The sequence below is a fragment of the Gobius niger genome (genome assembly GCF_951799975.1).
Source record: "Gobius niger genome assembly, chromosome: 15".
Lineage (NCBI taxonomy): Eukaryota > Metazoa > Chordata > Actinopteri > Gobiiformes > Gobiidae > Gobius > Gobius niger.
The window spans coordinates 23,584,218-23,603,806 of NC_136866.1; the positions used below are offsets into that span (position 1 = coordinate 23,584,218).

Here is a 19,589-nt window from a genome sequence, read left to right on the forward strand (position 1 = left end):
CCTTTTTTTTTGCATAAAAAGTTACATAATGCAGCTTTAAGTAATTTTGTTAGTCTTGCGTGTGTACTTTTACTTAAAGGTTCCATTGAACTTGGTGCCTTTAAGATGAGATAAGACAAGACAAGGTGAAATTCACTTGTTCCATCAGCTCTTAAGAAACACTCTGGGGGTACAAAACAGACAGGAAATGTGCAATCATGTAATAGTAACTAGTGGTATCTTATATACAATGAATAGAAATCTTTAAATGGCAAAAATGTATATGGCCCTATATACATATAAATAATCAAAAATAAAAAGCAGAATCTAAATATAGAAAGGGTTTCTTGATTGAATATGGAGATGATTCCGAGAAAACCTTCCAGAAATCCTTGAAGCAATTGATCCCGGTGCCATTGAAGCTGTCATGATGGAAAGTAAAGGTGGCTTGCCGACCACCCATACAGCCACTGGGTCACTTAAAGGTCTAACATGCACGAATATGAATTGTTTTCTTTACTTGAAAAGTTTCATAATGCACCTAAATGAGTTGCTTCCTCCATCTCTGTGCTTTTATTTGAGTTCTAAAGTAGTACAGGGTGCACCGCGGTTGATCCCTACCACTAAACTCTGGGGTCAGGACTCAGCCAGAAAGGAAATTCTGACTGTCCTATTTTAAACTAGTTTCTATTCATAGTTTAAAGTCAAGGTAAAAAAAATAGAACCAAATAAAACCATAAATTTAAACCTGGCTCTATCCATTATTCATATTTTGTGTCAAAAAACTGTTTAATTTTGGCCAAGTCTCACCTTAAAAACAACAGCTTTCATTCATATCATCAGCATAGTATGAATACATCATACCAAAAGTCTAATAATAATAAAAAAACTATACGACTCTCACTATAGCCATAGGGCACAAGAGAAAAGCCTTTGATATTCTCTTGCACCACACACGCATAAAAAGGCTGGTTTTACTTTATTTTAATTTAGCTTGAAACACCTGCGCTCTCTAGGTCATCGCTGCCCGCCAATTTGCTCGCATCCGTGCTGCTCACAGTGCCGTGGTTTTTCCGGGCCAATTCTAACCTGGCAACAGACTGAAGAACGAGTTTTATGTATATTTTAAACATCATCGCTGTAACAGATTATGCATTTTAATCTAACTAGCGCTCTCATTTGTATCGAAGGCTGGCAAGGGATTCAGTAAGTTTTAACGATTCGACGAGATGGACGCGGCGCCGCTCTCCTGGACATGGTGCGCTTTGATTCCCCGTCTGTGGGATGGAGCTGCCAAAAGCGAGACAAGAGCTCTGGAAGCCGGACATCTTGGACGAATATGAACTGATTTACATTTCCAATCTGACAAGTCTGCCAAAGCGAGAGGCTTTTACATCATGTTAGCTTCATGCTTTGGCAAAAATAGTGCAGCAGTATGTGCCACGGTGCCATTTTAGCAACTCAAAACAAATTTATTGAAATATAGATATGTACTACTGGCCAGCAGCTGACAAGAAGCACTTTTATTGATGATTAACAAGACAACGACAGTAAAACATGAGTTATGCTGCTATAAACTTGTAAATACTGATTACATTTTCAAAAACAGTGGCTAAAATGAGGTGTTCTTCATCCAGTAAGCAGCAAATATCCCGCGATCCTGTTCACAAATTGTTTCCAAAATCAAGCCTTGTTTCGATCATGAAAAGGTGTGTCTCGTCAAAGCCCTCTTTAAATGTGTAAAACATTTAACTGTATCACTTTAAAGGGGTTAAAAAAGAAAGCGCTGAGACACAAAATATGCTTGTTTTTTTATTGCATTGTCACAATCTGAAGATGTTCTTGGCCAAAACATCAAACTTCAAATACATTGCCTTCCGTCGAGCTCTGGGCTTTGTCCTCCGTGGGCGCTCTTGTGTGTTTTGAGTTGATGTCGGGAGACAAAGGCTTCATTACAAGCTGAACAACGGTAAGGCTTCTCTCTAGTGTGTGTTCTTATGTGTCTGATGAGATTGTGATTATATGCAAATGCTTTATTACAAGTTGAGCAGCTGAATGGTTTTTTCGCCTGTGTGTGTTCTTTTGTGTCTGGTGAGATGCGACCGTTGTGTAAATGCTTTATTACAAGTTGAGCAGCTGAATGGTTTTTCACCTGTGTGTGTTCTTTTGTGTCTGGTGAGATGCGACCGTTGTGTAAATGCTTTATTACAAGTTGAGCAGCTGAATGGTTTTTCGCCTGTGTGAACACTAGTGTGGTGTTGTAAATGCAGTTTATATCTAAATCTCTTCTGACAAACTGAGCACTGGTGCTTCTTCTTCTCAGCTCCGTCAGGTCCTGACTTGTCTTCTTGGTGGACAGTGGTCTCTGGTGCAGACTTGTTGGGGGACAGTTTGGTGCTTCTGTCTCTACGTTGGACTTGGTTGTAGTTTTCTCCATAAGCCTCTGTCTCCATCTGTGGAGCTGAGCAGCTGAATGGAGGTTCCCAGTCGTTCCCAGTCGTGTGTCCCTCCATCTCTAAGTGGAAATGTGGCTCTGAGCTGATGTCCTCTCCCTGTGTTTCCTCTTGATGCTCAGTTTGTCTTTGTTGAAGCTCTGAGGACTCTTCAGTCTTCACTCTGACAGCACCGGACTCTGGAACAGGCCTGAAAAATCATTTAACACTTAATTATTACATTGGTGAGTGAAACAGCAGTGTGACCTGATGTAAAGTGTTGGAGCCTACACTGGCAGCTGCTCTTCCTCCTGAGAGACGCTCTGCTCCTCTGGCTCCTCTTTAATCCAAGCAGTCTCTGTAAAGTCCTGGTTGGGACTGTGGTTCATCAGGACTCTTCTGCTCAGAGCCTGGTCCAGGAGCCGCTGTGTCCTCTGGTTGTCCTCTTCAGAGCGACACAGCTCCTCCTCATACTCCTCTCTGGCTCTTTCAAACAGCACAGAAATCTCTTCAGCCGCCGCCGCCAGACGCTCATTCACGGAAGTTCTTAGCGTTTGGACTTTAGACATTTTCACAAACTCAAACAGGTGGTGAAGCTTCAGCCCTGAACAGAGACGACACAGAAAACGAGGAGATTTAACTCTCAAGGCGTCTAATTTACATTTGTCCTGTCAACATATGGCAACTGACTTCTGATTGGTGATTGAATTAATCGGGACTGAATGTCAAAATTGTGATGATATGGTCTAAAATATGTTTACTGTCAGCAGAAGATGTTAGCAGCAGTTAAATATGCAATAACATTAAACAGACAATGCATCATTTAGTTTAGTAACTTCAGTATTAGAAAATCCCTCTTTAGACTGTAACTTTCTCTAATATCATGAATACCAGGTCTGATGAAGCCTTTTATGTTTTAAATAATCCTAAATAACACATGGGATAAATTAAACAAGGGATTTACCTGAACGGTCTCCAAAAATCACAGCCAACTTTGTTCTCTGACGTTATCACAACAGTAACAAAAAGGCGTTGCCACGGTTACACTCTTTAAAATAAAATGAACAACAATAAAATGCAGTTTCCGTGGATATCGGCAGAGTTCTCCCCGTAGAAATAAAAAGAAGAAGCGGCGTTCGATCCTAACATATGCGGGTAATTAGCAAGTATGCTAGTCCGGGATACGTTTCAGAGTCCGTTAGCCTGCACAATGGATTTTTTCCTATAGCCGTTAGCGTTAGCCACCAAACATCGCAATTTATGAACGTTTCAGATGTTTTCAGTCAACCCATTTAGGCACATTTAGGTCAAAGCGTAGTTAGAAATCAATATATCATTTATCTATACCTATGTCACTCCACTGCAGCTGTTTCCATAGTAACAGCAAACAATTGAGCTGGAACTAGCTTCAGGTAAAACAGGTTAAAAACTGAAATAGCCTAACTCCTGCCCAGGACTTAAAAAATAGCAGCAGTTTCAGCTTGTGGGACCATGGTACAAGCGGGTTAACCTCTTACCTTTCTTCAGTTCGGCTGTAGCCAAATCTAAAAGCTTCTCGATACCGATAGGCCAGTGTCATTTGAAAGCTAAGACCTGCATAACTGATTGAAACGTTTTGTCACGTTGTCGCTGCGTTTTTATCAAATTTTGTTTTCACATTTTTGTCATGTTTTCATCTTTTATTCATCTTGTTGCTTTTTTTGGCCTGTTTTCATCAGTTTTGCTACTTTTCTTGTCTTGCGTTTTCATCCTCGTTTTCGTCGCTGTTTGGACGCTTTGTTTAAGAAGCTTTTAGATTTGGGTAAAGCCGAATTGAAGACAATGTGCTCGGTTCAGGTAGGGGTTTAGAGGTTAAACTCCACGTCGTGCATTAAAACTGTATAGAGTTCGGGAATGTGATGTCATATCGCTAAGCATTATGGGATTTGTAGCCATTATAAACTAATGGAGATTTCAAAAGTTAAAATACTGGAGTTATTGTTCACATTAAAACACTTGGACACCACAGTGTGTCAGCAGCTACTTTCTTCACTTTTTATACTGTTTTTAGCTAATGTTAGTCAATGCTAATGTATGCTAACAGCTGCAAAGATGGCGGATCTCCATGGTAACTGTGGAATTTCCCGAATTGTATAGCGCACGCCACCTCGTTGTTTAGTCCTTACTTAATGAGTGGAATAACTGAGCAGATTTTGTTAATACAAATATCGACAATAACAGACCATTTTGGCTATTTACTGTGTGTTCAAAATTCAGACGCCATTTCCCTTTGAATGTTTACACCGTCTCTGTCGTAAGTGGGACAGGCTCGAATGTACCGCGTGTTTGTGTGTTGGTCTTCTCTGGATGCGTGCCCTTCCCTGTCCCACTAACAGATTTCCCCATATGAAGTATTTATCCAGCCTCAGGAAGTCGGCCATCTGCTCCGCACAAGTGTCCCCAAATCCACATGCTACCTTCAAACCCACACACTCGCTCCCACTCGCTCGCTCGCTCTTTGCTTCTGCTCTCTCAAGGACAAACTGGCGCACATTTAGACATATAAAAGTACAACTCACCGAGGGACATGTTGGAAACGCGAGGCGAGGAATATGTAATTGCTCCGATGGGGGGGGACCAGCACGTTTATTACATATATTATGGTAATGCATGCAGTACGAGCGGTGGACCGCACATGATTAAATGAGATGCTTTAGGTTTGCACATATTGGCCTTGGTAAGTGATGCAAAGCACTAAACGCTATTAGTCCTGGGGCTTAACTTAGCATATTATTATAATGTTCACTCATCTTGTCATCGTGTCTTTCCTATGTCAGATAGAAAGTTAATTTAAAATCTTCTCGTTCTTTCACTATTAGCTTACATACTGTGTAGGTGTGGAAGGTATAGCTTTACCCACAGAACCACCTATCGAAAAGAGTTAATCTCCTGGATCTGTTGGGGTCTTTCTGTGTGGATGTTGCTTGTTTTCCCCTTGGTGTGCTCTCTGTGGTTTGCCCTCTGTGGTTTCCTCGGGCCGCTCTGGTTTCCCCTGACACTAAGACCCCACACGCCATAGGGTCTGCTGGGCGGGCAGGGCTCCCTGGAAAAGGGATTCTGAAATCTTAGTAGGATTTTCCCGGCTTAATACAGGTCAAATGCCAACCTGGGGAACTGACAAGAAACTTGACAGAAAATAAGACAGAACTGACTCAGCCTCCTCCTACTGATTGGAATAGAAACTAATATCGATATCAGTTTGCTGAATTGATTGATGTTCATTTCTTAACAGTTGAATCAGTGTTATGAGATTTGTTTTATTCCTCTTTTAATGTAAAAAGTCAAATAATTTCACGAGAACTCTCTGATGAAAATGACCTGGCATTTCACAACCAGCAAGGTCACTTCCTCTTGGCTGTTTTTGACTGGATAGATCTGCCCAGTTTGGTGCAGCGGTTAGCGATTGTGCTTCACAGCTAGAAGGTCCCGGGTTCGATTCTCACCTGGTCGGAGCCTTTCTGTGTGGAATTTGCATGTTCTCTCTTTGTCTGTGTAGGTGTCCTCTGAGTAGCCTGGTCTCCCCTACCTCTAAAAACATGTATAATAGGCCAGGATGAATGAGGAAATGTTGGAGAGTGCGAGTGTGGGACAACGGACGCAAATTAGGCTAAAATCCGGCTTGTTGCCTGGGCCCCCAAGTCAAGGGCCCCCATGTACCACCCCGTTATTCAGGAACCTGCAGTAAACGCTTGCTATACACAGTCCTCCTAATGATTTTAGTGATGCAGTTACATCATCTCTCCACCAATGCTTTGTGGCGCTGTTTATCCCCATCCTACTGTATGCTTTAGGGAGTCATGGTTCCCTAATGTTAACTTATAATGAGCAGTGGACGGACTTTTTTACTCATGGTTCCACCAGATTATATTTCTAATAGTGAAACCAGTTTATTGTAACGCTCTTCATGACCTAAAGAACCCCTCTGTCCTGAGGTAAACGTATGCTCTCCCAGTGAGAGGACGTTCACTGGGAGAGACGTCCTCTCCCAGTGAACATCCAGTGGCCACCAGAGGGCCCCCTACCAACATTCTTGCTTGGGGCCCCTCTTAATTGAAGAAGAACTTTTCCATTCTCCTTTTAAAGCAATACCAAGTAACTTGTTTACCTTAATAAATCCTTTCCGTAGTCCCTCTGGGGGTAATATAAGTGTTAATGGGATGATTGGGGGGTTTTCCTCTCCCCCTGGTGCCTCTGGCCTGAAAAGCACAATTGCAACTTCCCCTGCTCCGACCCGGAGGCGCAATACACACTAATGGAATCACAAAGAAGAAGCTAACAGGCTAATGGGCAACGCTAACTGCGGGCTAGCGCCACTTAAACAGTATTTACAGCCAAGTTTGAGTGAGTAAAATTGTCTCCATTGTGTAATTGGATGTACAATATCCCTCTGTCCCTTTGTCTTTTTTGTCAGCGTAGTATTTACTCTCACGGACAATTAATAAGTAAAAATAACGCAACATGCTACGACACCTGCAGTGGCGCTTATGGCCTCTAGGGGCATGAGTTACTATGTACTGCTTTAAAGGAATAGGCCACCGTTTTTACATACTAAAATATGTTCTTACCTCACTTTAGCCGAGTTAATATATCCCCGTCTGGTCTTTGTCCGCGCGCTCTGTCACGCAAACGGAGCACATACGCAGCCTCTCCCACATGTCACATAGCTCCGAAAAAGCTCACGATAGAAGCTACCAAGCTCTTCCACGTGTTCCCTATTTAAATAAAGTTACGTGAAGTGTTTTCATGCAAAGTATATTTACACAGAAATGTAACATGTCGATTTTATAAGCAGATAAAAAGGGGTACTATATTGTGAGGCGTAATGATACGAGGAGCAAAACGTCTGCGCAGTAACTCCTAAAGGTTATTGACGGAAGTGAGCGGGGGGAAGTCTTTAGGAGTTACTACGCGGACGCTGTGCTCCTCGTATCATTACGCCTCACAATATAGTCCCCCTATTTATTTGCTTATAAAATCGACATGTTACATTTCTGTGTAAATATACTTCGCATGAAAACACTTCACGTAACTTTTATTTAAATAGGGAACACGTGGAAGAGCTTGGTAGCTTCTATTGTGAGCTTTTTTGGAGCTATGTGACATGTGGGAGAGGCTGCGTATGTGCTCCGTTTGCCTGGCAGAGCGCACGGACAAAGACCATACGGGGATATATTAACACGTCTAAAGTAAGGTAAGAACATATCTTAGTATGTAAAAACGGTGGCCTATTCCTTTAAAGGTGCACAACGCAAGTCTCTGAGTTTTCGCAGAACTATGCCCCCTTTGGCGAAAATCGGAACTGCACTCAGAGTTGTGCACGCTCCTGGACCACACGCACGCTTGCACGAGCACGAGCCGATCAGAACCAAAGGAGCGTCATTCGTGATTGCACAAATCTTTTGTTGAGAGTCGTAATGTCTTCAGAGGTAAGAAAGTTATTTTGAATTATGTGAAAAGATTTTGCATTTCAGTAAACAAGATTGATGTTTGAGAGGAAAAACGGGGGTAGGAGAAAGGTAAAATAAATAAATAATAATAATCCCATTTCTACCCGTTTTGTGTGTTCACTGATGATTGGATTATAATTGTAATGCGTTCATGAATAATATAAATTATTACTTAGTATAAAATTAAATAATAATAATCAGTGAGTGACACACCAAATACCTTATTAGTTGGTCAACAAAGTAGACTGAAATATAACGTTACCATCTGGGCTAAAACATCCTGATCCTCCGAATATTTGTGAGGGTTTAGCTTGTTTTATTGATCTGCTTAGTAGCATATTCCAACAGCAATATATCCTTATTAGACAGTAATTTGATATACATTTATCTGTGAAATGTGCTAATACTTTTCAACTACTGTACCAGGGCAGTGTATGTAACGGCCAAAAGTCACTAGTTTATACATTTAGAAGAGGAAAAAAGGCTCCCCATACACATAACATGGAATTAATTCACACAGTACAAGATCATATTAGCTGGGAAATAGAAAGTGCATGGGCCGGTAGTTATGCTGTTCAGAAGCAAACTTGATGTAGACGAATACAGTTATTTGTTTTGTAAAAAGTCAGCCTGCTGTACAACATGAGGGAAGTAAAATAAGCACCCCTTCATTATTGTATTTCTTTCCTGCAATGTGTAGAATACAGCATGTATCTTATCACAATAACAAAATATTGTTCTCCCTTTAGAATTCCAGCTCGGGTCATTTTGATGTTCTTGTGGAGAGAAGTGGCAGCAGTGGAAGGGGCGGAGCAGACGGGGAGACCACGAGGAAGACCAGGGGGGGAGGCAGAAGTACTCGTGGCAGGTGCAATCATGAGCAAGATTGATCAGTGAGGACATTTATGTTGACTGTAAAGAAGCACCATTCAGGCAATAAACAAGCTGTGAGCACATGAGAAAATATGTCTACGAATTAGGGAAGAAAAGGCTTTATTGTAAATATTTTGTTCCATGTTTGTACAAATAAATATATATGCACTGCTTATGTTTCACTTGGAGTTTGTTCAGGGAGCTGATGGCATCTAGAAAAACAAAACATGATTTTTAGCAATTAGAACAAATGTGTTTTTATGGAACAGATGACCAGACATGCATTGTAAAACAATGCCCTCTGCGGACACGTGACTGCACCAGATCAGCTGTAGGAGGCAGATCCCGGGTGTAGGACCTCTCTTTCCTTACTTTTATCACACAAAGACCCATGGACTCCACCATGTCAGTGGAGTACACCTCACCACACACACTACAATACAAAAATGAACCTCTATAATGTCATAGTAGAAGCAACATTGACATCTATTACTACAGTACTTTACTTTGCATACATTTTGAATGATCAGACTCACCATAAACTCCTCTGTTGCTTGCATGTTGACAAGCAATACAATTACAATATCTTTTATCCAGCCAAGTATTGTTTTATGTCGCGACATCACCCAGGCCTGTTGAACAAGTTCACATTTTAAATTCATGTTTCGTTACTACATGTCACTCTCACATGAAAACCATGTCACTTACAGCATAAAGTCTCTTAGTGAGATGCCAGACGTCGAGGGAATGGGAAACGCCTCTCGTTGATTCTCTCCTTGTTATAAAACACAAACACTGCATTAGAAAATGCCCATCACTATCTCAAATACAGAAAATATTCTGATTTACAAATGAAACAAAAAAGGCCGGAGACAAAGCACATAAACCACTGAATTACCTGGAGTCCATTTGTCCGTCAGCTAAAATAGAAACACAGATGCATGTCAGTTATTAGAGAATTTGCAAATATCTGCAGTTTATAACTTACCAAGGCCAACAACACTGTCTTTAGTCTGTAATGGGTTTATAATGGCAGCCCTCTTCTCTGTCCAAAACTCCCTTACAGCTGGTACGCAGTAGAAATGATGTGTCTCATAGTAGAAGATGCACCATTCTCATGTTCATTATTTGAAGAGGTTATGGCTGTTCCACATCCACATCTTGTGTCCGCGTGGGCAAACTATGCAGATATATATGCACAAGTATTACAAATGCACCTACATTATATTACATTACATCCTGTTCATGACTTTTAAAAAAACACAACAGACATTTAGTCCTCACCAACTCTACTATAACTACAGTCCATGAGGCTTCCTCAAGCCCAATGATGGGAAGTTCATCCAATTGATTCTGCTCTGAACCACCAGGGCTGTGTAACAAAAACATACACACTTGATTCACTCTTTTACAAGGAAAAGACAGTAGGAACTGCATTACAAACATACCACAAAGACACAGGGCGACATAATCAGAGACATGTGTGTCTGTGGCCAGTTCTCGCTCAAGCTCTGTCCTGTGCAGAAGAAAACATACAAGATCTTAGCCAAAAAAATGCACATCAGTAGATTATTGACCCCAAACCAAGTAAAGATTGGAAGAGATTATCATTATTACGGTATTATTATTTATTTATGTATTAGCAATTTACACACCATCTAAACCAGGACCAACTCAGGACTAACTCAGGACTACACCAGGTCTGAACTAGGTCTAGACATAAACCAGGTCTAAAGTAGGAGTAAACAATGACTAACATGTATATGGGTTGCGTGTGCTCTTCACAAATAATGTATTACAATCAGTACACAGCAACAGCCACGTTTCTGGGAACAATTTACTGATTTCCCCCCAAAGAAAACATATCAGACAAAGTTGAGTCTTAGGTCAGTGTGTTGGTCAAGGACATGAGCACCGTTTAGCATTAGCATCATTTTGAAGATGTGAGCGAAACGTAAAAGGCTCCCGGTAAACCAAACACTAAAACATAGTGTTCATCTTTTATGTTATGTTTCATGTTGTACGAATGATCTGAAGAAAACTCCAAGTTTGTGAACCTGCTCATTGGCAATGGCAATAAAACCAATTCTGATCGTAGATTTAGCTAACGCTACAAGCTAAAGACGTAGCATTACACATGTTACGCATAGTCATTTGTTGACATAGATTTACCGTATCAGACATCGATTAGACATTAGAGACTGTGTCTTCTTACCCTTGTAGTAAGAAGAAAGCAGCTGAGGTCCGTGTGAGCCCGAGAGCGGACCGGAGGTAGTTTGTCGGATGTTGACTCGTCTCTGCGGCGCCTGTTTGACTCCAAACTGCCCCTTTTCGGTCACACTAGACAAAGTTTTGATCTTCTTTATCGTACGTTGAGTTTGCGTTTGGGTTTGGGATGAACAAGTGTCCGGTCACTTACAATCCACCCTCTACTTTCGCAAAAGTCGCGGAGTTGTCTTCGCAGATGCGGATAATGGCGGCGAATCAACAAACTCTCCAGAGCCAGGTGCGCGTGAACGCGCATGACGTCACGCCCAGGCTCAAAACCTTAAGATTCCGTCCCGAATCTGTCTTATTTATTTTACTGCACAGGATTATAGGGGCGAGTGCAGTGATCAGAGAGGAGCTCAATCAGCACATCAGGCAATTGTTTAAACATGTATGGGTGAGAAAAACGGTTATTTTAACATTTAGAGTTGCGCATAGCACCTTTAAGCAGACGTGCTGCATGAGAGTTTATAGCCTTGGTGAGTTTCTGCGTTTCAGTGCATTTTAATGAAACACGGATTAGTGCTGGGTCAATACTGCAATTGTTGCCCATCTGCCCAGCTTCTTAATGACTCAAAAAGAACTACTTTTTAAAACCTTTATTTCTACCTTGCCTTATCGTTTAGTCACTTCCGCTGTATAATTATGCGTCATGATAGATTATTGGGAAAATGAATAAATTTCCATGTCTTTTTCCTTATGCTTATTAACATTCTTATCTGGCAGCTTTATATGACCACCTGTAGCGCCTTAGACATCGTAATCCCCGCCATATTAACAACATTAACACAGTTTGCCCCCTAAATACCCCGGGAACGGAGGTAGTGTCATCTCCCTGTGCCCCGTATCTGAGGTGAGTTCATTCTTTTCCGGCGCTGGGAGGTCCCTGCAGCCGGGCGAGCGCGGGGAGACCGAGAGACTGTTCGCATGTCACAGACCAGAGTTAATTAGTCCAACAGCTCTGCACGGGGGCCGCACCGCATTCATCTGCATAAAGCGGCCGGAGGGACCTGCTGCTCCCGCGACCTGCCCTCGCTTAGCATAATATTCAGCAGGCAGAAGCATCGGGTAATCCGTCCAACGCCACGCTGCCAACATCTCACCCAATAAACACCACGCAGCGCAAGTTTTATGTTCATTACGGGTGCTTTGATTGTTGTAAAATGCTTTTAAAATGTGTGCCTTTATTGTGAGAGGACTAGAAAGCCAAAGGTATTGTTTAAATGCAAAAGGTCCACTTCCAAATGCTTTGATTGACAACCAAAATAGGCATGTAATTAGCATTTTATGACTGTTATGTTGCTCTTGTGACGTAGCAACTTTACATATTTAACTATAAAAAGGATTAGCTGCTACAATGGACTCAGTTAAGAGGGTTTTAGTCATGGAAATAAAAAAAAAGATAAGTTGGACAGTTGGCAACCCAGCTATTACGGGAAACTTATTAGTGTTCATAACTAGCCTACACAATGTATTTTTCCTATATCTGTTAGCATGTTAGCAAACATCCCAAATGATGAACAAACCAGATGTTTTCAGCAATTGTCAACACATCAACCACACTTTGGTGGTCAAAGCATTCACGAATTAGCGTCTGAGCTAAATGCTTGGAAGGTCGTGGGTTTGAATCCCAGCTTTCACAAATGCACACTGTCGTTGTGTCCTGGGGCAAGATACTTCACCCTACTTGCCTCAAGTTCCTTACTGTAAAGCACTTGGACAAAGGTAGAAAAACACTATATAAGTTGAGTCCATTTTACCAAATACAGTAAAATGATTGCCTTTTGTGGGTTGTATACACATCTAATGGCCACTAATCATAATATTACAATATGTTGATGATTAGGGCTGGGACGATCCACTTTTGTCACGATCCGATACGTATCACGATACTCAGGGGACGATCTGATACGTATTGCGATACAGTAAGTAATATGTTTACCTTAGAATGTCTAAAAAATAATGTGTCCAAAGTTCATAAACCAAATGCCATGTATTGAAGTGTTTGAAAAGTGCTTTAACAAAAAACAAAGGGGAGCATGATAAAAAAAAATGCCTCCAAACACAAGTATTGAAAGCATCGCGATACTTGATAAAGTATTGATACTTTGTATTGCGAATCAATATTTTGTCCCGACCCTATTGATGATAGGGAGAAGCACAGAAATGATTTGAAACAGACATGTCATACATGGCCATATACAGACCTGCTTCTCTGTTCATTTGTATGGGGAGAGAAAGCAAGAAGTACATTTGTAGAAAAGGCTCAGATAGCCAAATGTATTTCTGTGATGTATGTTATGGACTTGAATTTAGCCCATTCAAGAAAGAAATATGTTATGCTCCTATATCTTTCACCGCTTGATAGGTTACGGCACATTCACATTTGAGAATTTGAAATGTCAAAATGTTCCATTGATGGCAAGACCTTTTCGAAGTGAGTTGGATTCTAGAAAGGAAAAACGGCTGCCCTTGGTCTCACTGTTCCCTCTTTGTAGTGAGAGTCAAGGTCGGCCATGCTAAGCTTTGCCGTTTTGCTGTCTACTCCACTAAATATGCTCTTGGAAGAGCGTGAGGGGAGATAAATAAGTAATTCGCTGCAGTAGAAGGGCTCGCGCCAACCGTCCGGGCTGTGATAGCGCTTCTAAAGCCTTTTCACACCAACTCAGTGCTTCAAGTGTGAAATAAAACATCGGGATTAAGGATTTAAATCTTTTGTCCACTCCAAAATGCTCCATTGCCGTCCAGTTCTTCTACTTATATTTGCCAGTTAACCTTATTGCAAAAAACATGTTGCCAGATTTTCTTCTTTATTAAACGATTAAAAGACTGTGTAATTTCTCTGACCTTGTCCAATGGTTCTTTGTTTTGATCATGATGTTTCTTTTTCCCCAGGACAAATTTCAGTGGAAGGTTTCTCTCGGTATCTGGCCACAGACGAGAACAGCATCATTCCCCCCGAAAAACTGGACCAGAGCGAAGACATGACCTTCCCCCTGTCCCACTACTTCATCAACTCGTCCCACAACACTTACCTCACAGGTATGACACACTGCAATCACTTAATTCTGGCTTCGTCTTGATTTCGGATGGTAATGTAGTTTTCATATGCTGTTTTGGTCAGTCGTCACCGTAAAACAAAGCTCATGATTGACGACGAGAGAGTGTGACCACTAAGCAAAGCCTTCTCCAGCACATCCCAAAGATTCTCAATGGGATTAAAGACCTCAACCTGTATTTGCTGACAGCTGGCTCCATGCGCCAATCCTCACCCCCCTTCTCACAAACAGATCCTGCATTTATTGAATAATAAAATTACCTCCGCTCGAGTGAACACACCTGACTCTGTGGGCCAGCGGTCAGTCAATCAAACGCTTCGGTGCGTGTCCGCGGCTCCTCCGTGTCATCCCCCTGTGGGCTTTTACAATCAAGTCCCACCGTTCATTGATATTCAGAGGTGGATTGGCTATCAGTAACAGGCTAAAGGCAAAGGCACGATTGCCCCGAGGAATTTTAAAGCATTGGGACCTGCTCTATTCTGGTTTTGTTCTGGTTTGAATATAGTAGTGTCCAGGATTTATACAGTCAATTTTGATTAAACTAAAGGACAATGGCAGTGGACAAATTGTGGAATGTATTTCCGGTAAGAGGTTCGAGTCACTTCAAAACAATTTAATATAATCCCTTTCCAAAAGTAGCAAAAATGCCTTTTGGAAAATGATTACAGTGACACTTGTAGCCATGTTGTCCCTTAATTTTCTCTGGATTGTGACAGTAAAACTAGCTGGGAATAAGTACACAGCAGTGTTAATTTTGACAACATATTTTAATTTAGTTTTAGTCTTAGTCTTTTGAAGAAAATGTAATTCGATTTTAGTCTAGTTTTAGTCAAAAAAATATCTTCAATTTTAGTCTAGTTTTGGTCGACTAAAATTGCAAGTAAATTTAGTCGACTAAATTTAAGACTAATTTAGTCGACTTTGCATTGATAATATTCATTATAATCATATTTAATCTTGTTCCTCTGCTTCATGGAGCTGCTCCACATGAACAAAGCTCAGAGCTGATCCTTTGGCAGTGAATTTACATGATCTGAGGCTCTTTCAGACTGTCAATAGAAGTTTGGATGATTTTAGTCTCTCCTTTTCATTTTTGTTTAGTCTTATTTTAGTCGACTAAAATATCTGGACATTGTAGTCATAGTTTTAGTCTCATGAAAAACTTTTAATTTAGTTTTAGTCCAATTTTAGTCGTCAAAAATAACACTGGTACACAGGAGGTGGACATGATGAGGAATAATTATCAAGTAAGTTTTGTGTTACCTCCAAAAAGTTTATTATAATCCTTTTCCAAAAGCAGCTAAAACGACATTTTGGATCATGATTACAGGGACAATTGTAGCCATATTGTCCAAGGATTTACTCGTGATTGTGACAGTAAAATTAGCTGGGATTAGGCACACAGGTGGTGGACATGGTGAGGAATAATAATTGAGGTAAAGTTTTGTGTCACCTGAAAATGTTTTGTTATAATCCCATTTCAAACGTAGCATAGACGGCATTTTGGATGATTACAGTGACAATTGTAGCCATGTTTTCCCTGAATTTTAGCAAGGATTAAGTACACAGTTAGTGGACATGATGAGTTAATTGAGTATATTGAGTGTATTAAGTAATACGTGTATTGTGTCACCTCAAAACAGTTATTACTCTTCCCTTTCCAAATATAGTAAAAACAGCATTTTTGATGATGATTGTGGTAACAACAATTGTAGCCATATTGTCCCTGAGTTTTCTCTGGAATATCTCAATAAAATTAACTGGGTTTATGTACACAGGATTTGGACATAGTGAGCAATAATAATTGAGCAAGTGTATTGTGTCACCTCAAAACAGTTATTACACATCCCTTTCCAAATGTAGCAAAAACAGCATTTTGGATGATGATTACAGTGGCAATTGTAGCCATATTGTCCCTGAATTTTCTCTGGATTGTGACAATAAAATTAGCTGGGATTAAGCACACAGGTAGTGGACATGATGAGGAATAATAATTGAGTAAGAGTTTTGTGTCACCTCAAAACGTTTTATTATAATTCCATTCCAAAAGAAGCATATATAACATTTTGGATAATGACTACAGTGGCAATTGTAGCCATATTGTCCCTGAATTTTATATGTATTATCACAATAAAATTAACTGGGATTAAGTGCACAGGAGTTGGACATAGTGAAAAAAATAATAATTGAGTAAATGTATTGTGTCACCTCAAAACAGTTATTACACATCCCTTTCCAAATGTAGCAAAAACAGCATTTTGGATGATGATTACAGTGACAATTGTAGCCATATTGTCCCTGAATTTTCTCTGGATTGTCACAGTAAAATTAGCTGGGATCAAGCACACAGATAGTGGACATGATGAGAAATAATAATTGAGTAAGAGTTTTGTGTCACCTCAAAACGTTTTATTATAAGCCCATTCCAAAAGAAGCATATATACCATTTTGGATAATGATTGCACTGACAATTGCAGCCATTTTGTCCCTGAATTTTCTCTGGATTGTGACAGTTAAATTTGCTGGGATTAAGCACAGAGGAGGTGGACATGATGAGGAATAATAATCAAGTAAGAGTTTTGTGTCACCTCAAAACGTTTTATTATAATCCCATTCCAAATGTGGCATATATAGCATTTTGGATAATGATTACAGTGACAATTGTAGCCATATTGTCCCTGATTTTCCTTTGGATTGTTGTGGACATAATGAAGAACATTCATTATAATCCAAGTAGCAAACATGGCACTGTGGATTACCTTTAGACCCAGTTTAGTCTTTGCTTTCCCCAGCTTGTCCGATCAAGTCTTGCCGCTCATTGAGATTCATAGGTGAAATCTCCCCGCGTGCTAACCAGCTTTATTTTTATGTTCACTGGATATTATAATTCATCTATTCAGATCCATTCTTTGGGGGCGACTGTTTGGTATCGAATGGCTCAAGTGGATCACATTTCTTTCTGTGGCAACGGAGATAATGAATTGATTTTCTCAAACAGCGCCGCGCCGCACCTTGTGAGAAAATGAAATGAGAAAAACAACTGGTTTGCTTAATGCAATGTTGCGAGTGAGAGTGTTATTTATAGCAAGTCAATACGGATGCCACTTAAAATGACGGAGCTGCTTTGCAACAAGACGTTTGTGCAAATCTATGGCTTTCCAGGCGATCGATCCAGAGTAAATAAAAGTAATGCCCTCGGACTCATTTAGTCGACGGGTTCTTCTAAGAATAGGGCAGAGTCAGTGCTGTATTCTTATGGGGTTGTGAGTATTGCTATTCCCAGTATTAGCAGTCGTAGTGCTTGTATTAGTGGTGGGAATCAATTCAAATGTTCTATATCACACAAGGTACGCTGTGTCTTTGTCAATGCATGTAAATTAGTTGAATCCCTCAGGTTCTTTGGAGATTTATTCCACAGTTGCAATGATCTGAGGAGAACAGTCTTTAGTAATAAATTACTTCTGGGTCGATTAATTACCAGCTCAGCACCACAAGCTATTTTGGATTACTGGATAGGATGTGTATTTCTTTAGAGTGAAGGCATTTCAGAACTAGAGCTTGTTTTGAATAACCTGAAGCCTTATACTATACCTGTTTTTTTCCCCCTAGTAATGGAATAGTGTTTGTTTGTCCTCCTTTATTGTAATGCAAACCCACTTGTGAGGAAAAACACTGTGCATCTTTTTATAAAGCATTTGCATCAGTTTGATTAATTTTGCAGGTATAAAGTTTTCTGGCAATTTTGTGAAATGACCCTGAAAAGTGAACCAAGTTGTGAAAGTGTCTATAAAGAATTGGAATCCTACCAAAGTTAGGAATGAGTCGCAACTAACATTTCAATTTTGTGGCTTATAAAAAATCAGGTACAGGGCCTTTAACCTCTTAACCCCAGCCTTAACCGAGCACATTCTCCAATTCAGCTTTACCCAAATCTTAAAAGCTTCTCGAATGGAGCTTACAGCCAGAGTAACGGCTCATTTGAAAGCTTAGAACGCCTTGCATTGTCGTCACGTTTTTCGTCATGTTTTTTGTTGTGTTTTGACAGCAATACACCCAACTCCAGGTACAATCTGAAAGTCATAGGACTTAAAGGGACTATATGGAGTTTAAAAATGTTCAAACTAAGTATTTTCCTCCCCCTACATGTTCCAGCCATGTCCGAATGTTTAGAATGAGCTCAGACCTGTTCACCACAACTGCCTCTAAAACCCTGCACTGTCACTGGGGTCCGAAGTGCTGTCATGCACGAGCTTAATATAGAGATTGCAGTTACGCGTAAGACCTGAGGTGGCAGTAGTGAGTATAAAATGACCAACTTGCATCTAGTCTCTTTAAGGAGCATGATGGGAAACAAAAAGTCTGGCAATCAAAATAAAATGATAGAAAACATATCAAGTTCTAAGTGGTGCAGACTTTTAGATGTACAATCGCCTTATTATTATTTGTCCAAACCAGTTCCTAACTTTCTAACAGCTCTAACAGAGCAACCCGGTAATTTTAGCTTCCACCAGGCTAATTGCTTTTAGCACCGGGTTTGCAATAATAGCTTTTCCTCGCGTTGGCCCCACTTTTTCCGTCATATCTTTTTTGTCGCTTTTTTGTTGCTGTTTCATCCTCATTTACGCCTCGTTTTGTCACAATCTTAATGCTTTTTTCAAGAAACCTCTAGATTTGGTTAATGTGTTAAGACGGGGTTGAGAGGTTCATTTGACTTGAGCATCTCGGGCTTCACGTTAGCGAATAATCCATGTATCACTAGTTAATGACACAGTGAAATGTAGCAGTTCTAATGTGTTTAATACAATTCATCGATGAGGTAGTTATAATGTACCCTAAGTTAGTAATCATGTCGGGGGCCATCAAAAATCATTCCAGAGGCCTTGACTTTGACATATATGTTCTAAGGAGTAGAACAAGTTGTAGTTGTGGCAAAGTAGTAGCATAATTGCAGCAGGAAAAGTCGGTGTTAATATATTTATAGTAATAGAAGTAGAAAGAGGCTCAAGTGGCCGATAAAGTTGCAGTAATAAACAGTAGTAGTAGAAAATAGAAGTAGTAAGTGAACTACAACTACTCAGAGGGGGGCTGGAGAGATTCGGGCTCCGCCATATTCTGTGAGATGGCAGCGTTAGTGTTGAGCTAATACATGAAACTAAAGTAAAAGTTATGAGATGTTAAAATTTGCCTGTATGACGAAGCCAAGTTAAGTTTAAAGGAATAGGCCACCGTTTTTACATACTGAGATATGTTCTTACCTTAGCTTTGACGAGTTCTTTAGGACCTGTCTGATCTTCCCCCGTGCCTTCTATCACATAAACACAGCGCAGACGGCGTTAGCAATTAGCCTCTCCTGCTCTCCACTATAGCTCCAAAACAGGTCAAGATAGAAGCTACCAAGCTCTTCCACGTTTTCCCTATTTAAATATGGTTACGCGAAGTGTTCCACTACAAAGTATTGTTACACAAAATTAAACAATGTGGATTTTCTAAGC

The 19,589-nt window shown here is 40.4% G+C and overlaps 1 protein-coding gene across 2 annotated transcripts in view; it reads left to right on the plus strand.

Annotated features, from left to right (window-relative positions):
• Positions 1-19,589, plus strand: part of plcb1l (phospholipase C beta 1-like) — a 267,795-nt gene that overhangs the window by 184,839 nt on the left and 63,367 nt on the right. For both annotated transcript variants that reach the window (XM_079572652.1, XM_079572653.1), the window contains exon 10: positions 13,934-14,080. In XM_079572652.1, coding sequence (XP_079428778.1) covers positions 13,934-14,080 — 147 coding nt within the window. The remainder of the gene's footprint in view (positions 1-13,933; positions 14,081-19,589) is intronic.